Source organism: Pteropus vampyrus, unplaced genomic scaffold, assembly GCF_000151845.1.
Source record: "Pteropus vampyrus isolate Shadow unplaced genomic scaffold, Pvam_2.0 Scaffold504, whole genome shotgun sequence".
Taxonomy (NCBI): Eukaryota; Metazoa; Chordata; class Mammalia; order Chiroptera; family Pteropodidae; genus Pteropus; species Pteropus vampyrus.
Genome location: NW_011889285.1, coordinates 390,418 through 404,129, shown reverse-complemented (window position 1 = coordinate 404,129; position 13,712 = coordinate 390,418). Strand labels below are relative to the sequence as shown.

The 13,712-nt window shown below is 37.5% G+C and overlaps 1 protein-coding gene and 1 pseudogene across 1 annotated transcript; one reads left to right on the top strand and one right to left on the bottom strand.

Moving 5' to 3' along the window:
* The first annotated feature begins 7,034 nt into the window (after positions 1-7,034).
* On the top strand, positions 7,035-7,997 carry LOC105307600 (olfactory receptor 52H1-like). The gene has a single exon (XM_011383151.1). It carries the CDS (start codon positions 7,035-7,037, stop codon positions 7,995-7,997), a length of 963 nt encoding a protein of 320 aa, XP_011381453.1.
* A 4,509-nt stretch (positions 7,998-12,506) lies between these two features.
* LOC105307599 lies at positions 12,507-13,413 on the bottom strand (annotated as a pseudogene).
* Positions 13,414-13,712: the final 299 nt, after the last annotated feature.

The window sequence follows — 13,712 nt, the reverse complement described above, 5'->3', positions numbered from 1 at the left end:
CCCTTTTATTCCAGTGAATTATTTTTTCCACCTGTTTTTGAATCCTTTACCTGTCTGCACCACCCAGGACTTTGTCCTTTGATAAGCTGTCCCCTAAATGCAATAGCATAACTTTATTTTTCCATTTTCTCTAAATGTCTGAGGATAGAACCTTTGCATTCTCCGTAAGAGCCAAGGATTACTTACTTATTAAGCACTCTATCCTCACCTAGAAAGTGACCCTTCAAACTACCCTTTTATCACCCCACTTCCCTGGAAGACAGTTCACTGCAGCTACCCTAGACAATTCTTCCCTTCAGCCCTCCACCCCTCCTTGAACATTGCTATACAACTGTCCACCTATCTGGTATCCGCTCACCATCCATTCCTCCATATTTAAAACCTCCTCTCCATCCTGAAAATAAATGTCTCACACAGACTTACCTCCTCAGAGGTAAGACTTGCTACCTTCTCAGACTCACAGTTTCTCAAGTCAATGTTTCATACATAGCGTATGCTTCCTTAATATATAGAATTGAATCTCAGGTCTTGCTTCATCTTCATATGGTGTTTTTTTCTCTCCTCTCCTTTGGGAACAGTGATTCTCCTCCCTTTGTGTATCCTTTCCTTTCTCAGCTCCAAACTTTCCTCCACCATTTGGGCCAATATAACTCTGTTCAACACAAGAATCTAAGGCACTTTGATATGCTTTGTCATAGAGCCAGGTAGAAGAAATCTGGCAATAGACACTCTGAGTATCTAAGGGGGTGAGTGGTCAGTACCAGCTCAGAGACTCTTAGTCTGAAAGTTTCCATTAAACTTGCTTTTGCATATCCCATTCCGATACTAGATCTCTTCCACATCCTCAATCCTACTTCTTCAACTATCTTCCTGTTGTCTTTCCCACAGCATTTTCCTTTTAGGTTTCTTTCATTCATCATCTGCCTACTGTCTGTTTTCGAACCCCTATTTCTTTTTTACTTTAGTACTTTCTCTCCTCATCCCTTCACTGCTCATAAAATCTGTTATACTTGTATGTCATCCTAAAGGAAAGGATGTATGGGAATTATTGCTCGATCTTACTCATTCAAAATTTTGACAAGCCTTCAGACAGAGAAAGACAAATACCATATGATTTCATTTACATGCAGAATTTAAGGAATGAAGAAAATGAACAAATAAAATGAAAACAGACTCACAGATACAGAGGACAAACTGGCGATTACAGGGCTGGGGCAGGGTGAAAAAAGTGAAGGGATGAAGAAGAACAAATTATTAGTTACAAAACAGTCACGGGAAGGTAGAGTGCAGCATAAGGAATACAGGCAATAATATTGTAATGACTGTGGCTATGGATAATGACAGGTGAGTAGTAGAGTAACTGGGGGGATCACTTTATAAATTATATAAATGCCTACCTAACCTTTGTGCTGTATACCTGAAACTAAAAAAATAATGAAGTACATTGAGTGACAACTGTGTGCCAAGCATATGCTGGGTGCTGAAATCATAAAGATCATTTAAAAAGAGTTCCTTTCTTTACACTACTCACTATAGTGAGGAAAATATACATATAGTCAGTGATGGGCAGCACAGGCACCCAACAGTGTATTAGTAGTATGAGCAGAACTTGACGGGGACCAGCACTCAGGAGCTGTTCTGTGTGGCAGGAAAAAGAAAGACTTTACAGAGAGATACTTCTGCTGAATGTTCCTGGGAACACCTGCTTTTGCTTCAGCTCACCCAATCAGCGAACATCATTTACTTTGGAAAGGAATTTAAGGACTCAGCAGGAAATTGAAGATAAAATGAAAGGGTTCAGCTTCAAAGAAGACAATTCGATAGCTGAGGTTATGGGAGAAAATATTGTCCCAGAAAAAATAAAAGATGAGATTCACAATGAGGCGAAGCATGTTGGCCCTGTAGCCTTGGTGATTGGATCTTCGAAAGAATTTGAAGACAAGTGGTTCAGAAAGATCAAAGACCACTTCTGTTCTTTTGAAAATCAGTTGCATACAGAGATACAAATCTCAGTTTAGTAGTCTCTTTAAAACAAAACATCTTACCCTGTATTAATTGTCCTTGTTTATTTCAGAGAATCCACTGCTAATCATGTAATATAGTGAACTAAACATGATTATTTATGTTTCATAAAAATGGCTTATCTCCCCAGGGAAAAAATTTTGACAAACCTTGATTGATTCGTTCTTTAGTTCAGCATTTTAAGTCAATGGATAAGGGAATCATGTCTCCTTACCATGAGCAGCTACCAGTAATTACAATATAGAAGTGGGTACAAAGTGCTGTGAAAGTGCAGAGGCCAGAAGAATAATTCTGCCTGGTATTTTTAAGGGAGGCTTCACAGAGTGTCACATTGCAGTTGCGACTGAAAAATGCGTGCGTGTGCGTGTGTATGTGCATAAGCATGTGTGTGCATGTGGTTATTGTGAGTGCCAATTGAGACAATGAATGTGAAAGGACAGAACAGATGAAATAAATGGTGATGGTAAAGCTTTGGAGAATTTGGATTGAGGGGTAAGATGGAAACCAGACTACTAAAACGAGAGCAGAAATATTAGAGACGAGTATTCAGGAGATAGGAAATAGTATCAATCTGTCTCAGTCTCTTCCAAAATTAGAATGACTCCCTTTTGTGGGCCAGACCTTACTTAATTTTGTTTATTTGTTTGTTTGTGAATGGAGACAACAGTCACCTTTTGAAGTACACATTTTAGTGGCTTTTAGTATATTCTCTAGGTTGTTCAACCATCTTCACTACTCAATGTCCTTTTTTTTTCTGTTCCAGAGTCCTCCAAAGAAACCTCATTAGATTTATTTGCAATGTCTCCTTAGGCTCGTCTTGGCTATGACGGTTTAGTTTTTAAATGTTTTCAATCTATTACTAGTCTACTTTGATTTTTTTAAATGACTTTTGTGTATGTTACATGTTATTATTTAAAAATGTTAAATTTCTTCTTTTATATTGTCAGAATGGATGAGATTGGTGTCATTGTGTGCTCAATCTAATTTTTGCCATAGAATTCCAGCTCTGACTTGTTGAAATGAGAGAAAATCAGTTTCATGTAAGGAGCTCAGAAATCTGCAAGAATTCACTCACACAGCCAGAGTCAAGAGAATAGAATTTTAGAGAAGCAGAAGTTTATTTTACCCATTTTTATCTGCCACAATTGATATACCAGGCTAGTCAGCATACAACTACCGTTAAAACTCTGGTCTATTTTCCTTTGAGATATTCTGGACTTGATATTTATGTCTGATTTAGTAAAATGAAAAGAACAGTTCACACCACAAAATTACAGTGTATCTTCAACTTTTCCTGTAAGATATAAAGCTTGCTCTGCATTATATATTTGTTAACACTTTTATAAAAAACAGTTCAAATATGAAAGGCCTATATAAGATGCTGAAATCTATGTTAGTTCTTTTTTGGCAATGCATTAACAGAATAAAATTAAAGGAGAATATGGTGAGAAAGTTTTGTCAAGAGTAACTTTTAGATTTTTGCCGTAAGCAGTTGGATATTAATGACACATTTCCCTTCACATGGTAAGCATTCAATAAATATGCAGTGAGAGGTTTATCTGAAAGTTTAACTCATATTGCTCAGAAGTCATTGAGTTTCTTCTGTCCAAAAAGTATCTCAATGCAGTTACAAGTAGAGACTAGAAAGCCCTATTCAGTGAAATAGAATATGATATAATAACCCAGAAAAATAATCACCTGATGGAGAAATTGGCACTGGGGAACTGAATGCATCAAAATTGGAGGGCATTGAAAGCTTGATACTTATATCTGTCCTACAGCCATATTGATACAGGATGGGCAAATTCCCCTGACTGGGGGGAGACTCAAGCCCTGCACTGTAAGACAAGGGGGTTCTTGGCAAAGTGCAAGAAAGTATTCAAACACATACCAAAGTTAGAGTCAAAAAGAAAGTTTAATAGAGAAGGGATAACATTCCACAGATAGAGCATAGTGTCCTCTCAGAGGCAGAGAGTGAGAGAGCCTAAGAGAGACTCAGAAAGACAGAGATAATAGAGAGATAAGAATAGTCAGAGACACAGAGTAAAGGCACTGAGAGGAACTGAGAGAAAGAAAGATACTAAAAAGGACCCTGAATGTTAGGGGAATTCAGTTTATATATCATTCTTTAGTTCCTGTGTGTTACAGTTTAAAGACTATTTACCCATTTTCCTTTGATATGCGCATACAGTGAGAAAAGATAAGAGTATGTAGCATGAATATGTAAGAATACGTAAGTGAAAGGCCTGCTGGCAGTTCCCAGCCTGTAATCCATAGTTTCCCATGGTTTTAGCTTTAGGGAATGAACAATTTTATTTTGTTTAGAGCTCCAATTAAAGACTTTGTTTTTCCTGTTTCCCCTTCAGGGTATGGGGAAATGGGTTGTTAGCAATCCCAGAAGAAATTGTCCTTAGTTCTGCAGATTCTTCATGGTCTGGCTGCAGGGCTGATCAGGACATTGCAATCTCTGAATATAGCTTGATTTAACTTTTTAGTTCTCTTGCCTCCCTACTTAATTAATGTTATATGGAACTAACCAGCCTCCCTAACCAATCAACTATCTGTTCTTGAAATATTCCCATAAACATCTTTTGAGATCTAGAATTTAGAGTCATCATCACACCATTCTTCCAAGGCAAACCTGGAGCCTAACGACTTTAATTTATTGATTCTTTCAAAAAGTATTTTTTGAGTGTCTATAAATGACTCATCTACACAAGCTATACCCTGAAGAATCCCAGCATTTTCTCTCTTCTGTTTCTCTCTTCTGTCCAAAACCCTGAATCATATCCTATGTGTATATGATGTCATTACTAGACCAAGAAAATGTTTATGTAAACATTTATACATACTAATGGTATTGCCTAGGGACTGGAGTCCCTGGAGTCCCCCTACATTTTAGAGCTCTCGCTTTTCAGTCTCCCCATTCCCTGAGAAAACCAATGAGAGATAAAAGGTTATGCTATCCAGGTGTGTATCCATCTTTCTCAGCTAGAATTAAATTTCTCTCTCCCCATGCCTCACCTCATCTGGAAACTCTTCCCTTCTTTCTTTTTATATGTCCTCCCCAGTTATGTTGTATTCCCTCCTGTATCTTTCTGTTCTCATCCTGGAGCTATCCTCTTCCAGCTTTTTACTGGTTTTCTAACCCAGCACCAATATCAAAATTAGGTGCCTGTGAGTATTATCTGAGTGTTGTAATGGTGATGGTGGTAGGAGTCTTGGGGAAGCAGAATGGGAAACATCAGACAGTGTGAAAGGTTGTGGTAGGAAGAATAATGAATGGCCCCTCAAAGATATGTACATCCTAATACCTGAAACCTGTGCAAATGCTATTTATATGTCAAAGAAGATTTATGGTTGATAATCAGTTGGCTTTAAAACAGGAAGATCATATTGGATCATATATATAGTTTTTTTTTTTTTTTGCGGGGGAGGAGGTTCAAATGGGACATAGTAGAAGATTTTACATGAAACTCAGAAAAAGCAAAGCAATTTGACAGAATTGAAACATCAGTTTTACTACTGAGACTGTGGTAATGCTTATCCTGAGTGAAACTGTGCCTTTTTCTACTTTGGAAGAAACCCAAGGAAACAGAAAAATTGTCTTTAAGAAGAATTCTCAATCATTAATGAAGGATGGCCACATACCTAGGAAAGAGAATCCAAGAAAATTAGTAGAAAAATAACACAAAGCTCAATAGAACCATCTTATTGTTTGTCTGGTAAAACAATTAAGAACTATGATTGTACAAGCTGGGGAGTAGACTGCATGATTCAGCAATAGTGGAGGTTTCCTGGAGACATTAGCACTTGTAAGGATCAGAAGCAATGAGTGGAATTTAGACATATTGAGAAAAGACAAGATTGCATTTATATAAAGGCAACAATACAAGCAATGAGGTGTAGGAATGATGGAGAAATATAGGGCAACTTATATGGCTACCTTTTAGAGAAGACTGTGAGACATATTCACATATGTAGAACCACTTTCTATAGGTAAAGTATTGACTACCAAACAGGAAATAAAATATATTCTGTAGGCATAATGGGTGCAATTATACCCTTTTAAACAAGATTGTGGATGTCTGGATAATTTCATATTTTCAAGAGAACAATCTGGCAGCATGAGATGAAGAGAAAGGTTTGCAACATACTGAAAGCACCAACATTCTTATTCTACAGTTTCAATTAGTAATTATGATGACTTGAGTAGATGAGGAAGTGAAGAAGAAATGGAGTAGGCAGATCAAACAAGGACTTCCAATTAAGATCATGAAAGCTGGCAGATGAGATATAGGGACTGAAGGAGAACAAGTCACAGTCAACTCTCAGATCACTATGTTCTAGCAGTGGGAGAATGATGCAATGACAAAGTGGGGTAGCTGATCAGGAAGTTGGCGGGTGGAAGAGGATGATGAGCCTTGGAGAACTGTTCATGAGTTGACAGAAGAATGTTTAGATAGAGATTTTCTTCCAGATATTGAAGATGTGGGGGGTAAGTTCTGGACAGTCATAAATTGCTTCACTAGAATCCTAATGATACACTGGCATTAAAAAGTGCAGATTTGCTAATTCACACATGACCCCTGTTATTTCTTTAAATGGATACCTCAGTAAGATATTCCTGAGACTCATGTTAACTAGGATATTTAATACTTACATCCTTGAGAAATCTCAGACTGAGTTACTTGGTGAGGGCAAGACAATTTTTGAATTTTAGTTGCCAGTGGAAGACCAATACGCTCCCAGGTTATAGATCTGTTGGGACATGGTCCAAATATAGTAATGATAAAGTTATGGTAATGTCTATAGATGGGGAATAATTGGTTTAATTGCAGTCTCTTGACAGCTTTCGTTAAATGCCATAGAGGTTATGACAAGAGGCAGTTTGTATTTTTCTAGTGTTTGTTAGGTGATAGAAAGGGAAGGATCCTAGTCATAGAAAAGATTTAAAGAGAATTCATGGATAGTAGTCCCAAGAATCAAATGTGACATTTTGTTCTCAGGGAATGACAATCAAGATGATGGTTACATTGAATTTGACAAATTTCAATCCAGACTACTTCATTTTGGCGGGGATCCCAGGGCTGGAGCAGTTCTACATCTGGATTGGAATTCCTTTCTGTACCATCTACCTTGTGGCTCTTGCAGGTAATAGCATCCTTCTGTACCTCATCGTTATGGACCGCAGCCTCCACAAGCCCATGTTCTTCTTTCTCTCAATGTTGACCTCTACAGACCTCATATTATGCACCACGTGTGTCCCCAAAACACTTGGCATATTCTGGTTGAAAGCTCATGAAATCACATTTCCTGGATGCCTCACCCAATTGTTCTTTCTCCACTTCAGTTTTTTTGTGGATTCAGCCATCTTATTGGGCATGGCATTTGATCGTTACATGGCCATTTGCTCCCCTTTGAGATATACCAGTGTCTTGACACCTAGAACAATTGTCAAGATCATGGTGGGCCTTGTTGGTCGTAGCTTTAGTGTCATTTTGCCTGTTGTTTTCCTAGTGAAGCGTTTGCCCTTCTGCAGGACACATCTCATCCCCCACACATACTGTGAGCATATAGGAGTCGCCCGACTTGCCTGTGCCGACATCTCCATCAATATCTGGTATGGCTTTGCTGTGCCTCTAATGACTATTATCTCAGATCTAATCTTCATTGGTATTTCCTACACTCTCATTCTTCGTGCTGTTTTCCACCTTCCATCCATAGATGCCCGCCAGAAAGCCCTCAGCACCTGTGGTTCTCATATTAGTGTCATTCTCATATTCTATACTCCAGCCATGTTCTCCGCCCTCACGCATCGCTTTGGCCACAATATCCCTCATACCTTTCACATCGTGTTTGCCAACCTCTATGTGGCAATCCCTCCTGCACTCAATCCCATTATTTATGGTGTAAAGACAAAGCAGATTAGGGACAAGGTCATCCTTCTATTCCTTTCTAAAGGGATGCAATAACCTGGGGATGAGAAAATAGAGAAAAAGATCGTGGCCAGTCAAGTAATCATATTGATTTAATGGAATTTCTTATGTAAATCAGCAGTAGGAAGCCCTCCAGTAATGGATTCAATTCTTATGAACCTCAAGACCTCAATTCTATTGGAGAAAATTATTTGTAGAATTGAGGAGGGGTGGAGATAAGGTTTTTTTAAAATCTCAAGAAAACGAAAAGCATCAGATGTAAGTATATATAATTTTCTACCATAAATGCAAAAAATTTTTACTCTTCATTTGGTCCTTTTATCATGTTTCAATTTCATCTTTTTAGAATAAAAAACATAGTACTTAATTCATAAGTTTATTTTGGGGTTAAATTTGTTTAGCACTCAATAAACTCATAAATTCATTAACCATCTATAAGCTGGTAGTTTTTGAAGTCTTAAGCCTTACTCCATTTTTTTCTCTGTCCTACATAACCAACTCTCTTTTTGATATCTCTTCTTGTATATCTCACTGAGACTTCAAAATCGACATGTTCAAAAATATTATTATCTTCTCTTTTTTTTCCTCATGATCTTGAATACTCTATCTTATTAAATGAGATGGAATTCAAGCAATTCCCATGTCAAAGCCTGTTCTTTTTATCTTATTTATTTTCTTTAATTATCTAAAAATTAATTTACTATCAATTATTTCTTCTGAATAGTCTTTAAATTTACTCACGTGTTTCACATTAAAACACGATCACTACTCTCTCTTTGTCCTGGATTTTTTTTTGTAGGCTCATTTAGTAATTTGCTGCCTCTAAACTTTTTTCTTTTCCATACATTTTTTTTTTTAAATTAGAAACTAGAGTGCTCTTACTAAACTCCAACCTAGATAATGTCAATCTTCTACTTAAAATCATTTAACAGTTATCCATTTTGTTTAGAATAAACTCCAAATATTCTAACACATCTTCAAAGGCTTTTATGGAATGATTGGCGCTAACCACTTATTGCTTGGTGTCCACTGATTCCATGCATTCCTTTTTTCTAGCTCTTCCCCTCACATGCTTTTTATGTTACAACCACCCTGTACTTCTTTTGGCTTTTCAAATGAACTATGTTCTTTTCCTTCTGGACCTTCTCACAATGTTATTCCCTCTGGAATCTGAAGCTTAGCTTGAACTTGGGTAGGAACAGAGTGAGGGAAAATAATTTTTCAATTCCTTTTATTGTTGTATTTCATATTCACTGAAATGGCTATAATTTTTTAAAAATTTAAAATAATGGTGTTAGTGAGGATGTAGAGAAATTAGAATTTTGATACATCATTAGTGGGAATATAAAACGGTGTAGCCTCTGTGGAAAACAGTTGGAGGTTCCTCAAAAATTTAAATTTAGAATTATTATATGACTCAGCAAACCTACTTCTAGGTATATAACAAAGATAACTGACAACAGATGTTCACACAAAACTTGTAAATGAATGTTTATGGTAGCATTATTTATAATAGCCCTCCCCAAAAAAGTGTAAATAACTTGCATAAAATGTGTATCAACTAATGATTTATCAGTTATATCCAAATGTGTTATATCCAAATAATGTTTTGTTATTCAACCATAAAAGTGAATAAAGTTTTGATACATAATACGACATGGTAAATTTTGAAAACGTATGCTAAGTGAAAGAAACCAGACACAAACGGCCACATACTGTATAATTCCATTTATGTCAAAAGTCCAGAATAGGCAAATCCTTACACACAGAAAGTAGATTAGTATTTGGCAGGTGATTGGGGGAGGATGAAATGGGGAGTGACTGCTTAGTGAACATGGGGTTTCTTTTGGGGATAATGAAAATGTTCTAGAATTAAATAATGGTGATTGTTATACAACATTGTAAATGTACTAAAAACCACTAAATTGTACCTTTTAAAATAGATAAAATGGTAAATTTAATATTATACGAATCTTACCTTAATAAAAAAGTTAAATATGCTCAATGTTATACAAATAATATATGATGGATGTACAGCTAATACGTCTGTCTGATTTCAAAGTATTTGTTCTTACAACTCACTGTTTTACCTCTCAGTGAGGCAGAATTTCTCTACCACAGAGACCCTTCCTCTCACATCCTTTGTGAGTTAAACTAAAGCCACAGTACTTAGGTTTATTCTATTCCTAGTGTGTCAAGACTACCAAGAGCTACAGTTAGTGGTGAGCTGGAAATGGTTCATACTGGCTCGCGAGAGCCAAGTGTTAAATTTTTCAGAAGTTTTGCGAGCAGGTCAACATCATATTGATAGCTTGAAATTAGCCATTATGGAAGTATCTACACCTAGGGAATCAGCCAAATGACAAATCAAACCTGCTAAAGTCAGCTGTTAAACATTCACTAGCAAACACACCACTGGCTACAAGCCTCTTGAAACCAAACTCACAAGCCTGAGTGTGGCCCAGGCCATGACCCCAGAACTTATATGACTATACTTTAGCTTCAGCCACTCTACTGGGCTCTTTTTCTTCTGAACTCTGATTCTTATGTCCTTTTGGTTATTTTATCTCCAATGACCCTTCATATTCCTAAGCTTGGTAGTATTGTTGTTGGTTGCAGAGTAACACAATACTTTATTATGTATTATGATTTATATAGGTCCTTTCAGGTATATGGATTTGTGTGGCTACAGAGAACAGAGTGGGAAGGAGAGACAGAGATAGGTGTAGGGCCAGCAGCCACCTAAGACTCATGCAGTTGAGTTTTATAGAAGCAGAAGACCATTGACACTAGAAGTTTGTACTGAGCTTGTGTTGGATTTTAAATATTCATGTTATTAATATTATCCTGAATGCACACACCAAGTGTTCTAGATGAGGGACAGGTTCTCAATAATCACCTAAAAAGCAGATAAAACCGAATTCTTACCCAATTCTTACCCGTAGGGTTACACTGTGAGGGCCAGATCAAATATCCTATGCATACGAAATCTGTTTCATAGTCAAGGAACAAATAAAAATGTATTTTCTCTTCTTAGAAAGGCCAGAGAGAGTATTCCTCCTCTTCCTATTTCCCACTTTCTGAAAAAGTTTCCTTGGAGAATAATTGAAAATAAATCTCTTTATGGAAAAGATAAGACCATCGCCTCCATTTTTAAAATCCATTTATGTCTTCATACTTCTGGAGTTAGGTAAATGTCTCTGGAGTTCTCTCACTATCTGTAGTTATCTCACTAACTAGAGTTGTAAGTTAATTTCCCAAGACTGGGTCTTAGCACAGGAACCCAAGATTTTGGCCAAATTTATTCAGAAAGCCCAACTTAGGAAAAACACAAAAATATCCTCTCTACACTGCACAATATGCCAGAAACCTGAGCAGACAGCTGAGAAGACATAAGTTTTATGGTTATGGAGCAATGAAAAATTTCCTTTAAAATTCCCATAGGAGCTTTCAAAGGATGGGCAAGCACAAGACTGGCTCACACTGCCTGGAATATGGGCAGTACAGATGGAGCCCCTGCACATAAATAGTCTGTCTGTTATCAGCCTCGAAAGCAGGTGCGCATCTGTTAGGGAAAAGCTGCGGAAAGCTACTTCACTGTAGTTACATGAACCCTGGTAGAAAAAGAAAAGGAGCGGGGTAAAAGTAATTTGCCACAGACAAAGGACAAGGCCTTCTTTTTGTTTTTAACCTTTCCCTGTAAGGAGGGTGAAAGCTCATACCAGGGAACATAATGGCATTAATGACGGTGACACAACACATTTGTACAGAATTTTATAATTTCTAAAGTGCTTTAGCAACCACTTTCTCATTGGATCCTCATACAACAACCCTGTGAGATAGATGTTACGGAGTTTAAAAAGGGGGTTGCTCGACCACAAATTAGGAAGGTTGCACAGGACACCCAGCATCCAAGGAAGCTTATATATCTAAACATTTTTCTTAATTAGCTTGTCCTTTAAAAAAATTCTCCCAAATCTTGTACTTACAGCAGTAAATTTCATTTGTGTGGATGGTGCTATTGGGTATCATCAGGTATTCCCTTTTGTATTACAAGATGGATAAAGTCTTTTGTGAATAAGATGAGCCAGAAGAGGAAGCCTCTGTTGTTTCCCCTATTTTTATACAATGTTGGTGTTTGCTCTCTCTTATTTGTATTCATAATAGCTATTGGGAGGACACATAGAGATCTAAAATTTAAATAGTAGATAAATGAAAAGTTTTTTTCATTTGTTAAAAATAGAGATGTTATGTTTTCATTAAATATTGAAGAACCCTATGGACATGCAAAATAGCATTTTGTATGTCTATGAATGCACAAATTTTAAAAAACTTATTTAAATTTGAGATAAGGGACTCATACAATTTGGATCATCCCTATTTAATGAAAAAAGATTAATTTCGTAGCAAGTAGAGCCTATTCTAAATGACAACTGTCTCTTCTTTTTTAATAGGATCCTTCCTTCTCACCTAGAAGAAACCACAATGGGATCCAGTCAACCTCAGCAACACTTCCCTTTTAAAGAAAACACAAGGGCCACTCGTTCACAAATCTGTTTGGTCTTTACTCCATAGATATTTTGGTTCATCGTTGCGGGGGACAAGAACATAGAGGTTGGCCAGCAGGATGTGGACATGGTTGGGGATTTTTTGGCCGAAGCGCTGAGCAATAATGGTGAAAACCCCTGGAAGGTAGAACATGAGGTTGACACAGACATGAAAACCACAGGTGCTGTGTACTTTCATTTGAACATCCTGGAACGGAAGCCTGAGACTGCCCTTAGAATGAGCCCGTAGGAGATGGCTATTGTCACCATATCTAGCATAATACTGAGTAATGGCACAGAGATTCCATATCAAATACTGATGGTGATATCAGCACAAGCCAGCTTTGCCAACCCCATGTGTTCACAGAATGTGTGGGAATTGATGTTTGTCTGACAGAAGGGCAGTCGTTTTACAGGGAAGACAATGGGGAAAACAGTTGCAAAACTCCTGAGCACTACAACACCGCTTATTTTGCCAGTGACGCCATGGCTAAGAATGGTGGTATACCTCAGTGAGAAGCAGATGTCTACATAATGGTCAAAAGCCATTGCCAAGAGAATGCCTGACTCTACTACAAAGGCAAAATGCATTACGAAGAGCAGGGTTACACAACCACCAAAGGAGATGTCCACGTCATCCAACCAGAAGGTGCTCAAGGCTTTGGGTACTGTGGATATAGTAGAATTAGATCCCAAAAAGCTAGCAAGGAGAGGAAGAAGTACATGGGTATATGCAGACTGTGCTCCACTACCACTACACAGATCAGGATACCATTTCCTGACACAGCTAGCAGGTACATCAGGTAGAAGGGAATGGAGATCCACATGCGCAGCTCCTTCAGGCCAGGGATGTCGATAAGGACAAACATATCATAATTGACAGTAGAATAGTTGAAAGCAGACATGCCTGAATTATGGTATGAAGCTTTCATCACTTATCTGTAAGGAGAAAGAAAGTTAAAGAGCTAGCCTGTCATGACCAACTAGTATATATTTATTAATTCTCAGTGGGCTCAGATCTGCTATGTAAAAATCTCACTTCATTAAGTTCCCACCTACTCAGAGTGCTAATTATGGACTCAAATGTGTGCAGTAATCTGCTTTGAAGAGAAAGATTTCAAAGATTCATTGTGGGATTGAAGAATTTTTAAAAGATGCTTCCAAGGAAAATCCAGCACTATGTTTTTAGAAGTAGGGGTCAGGA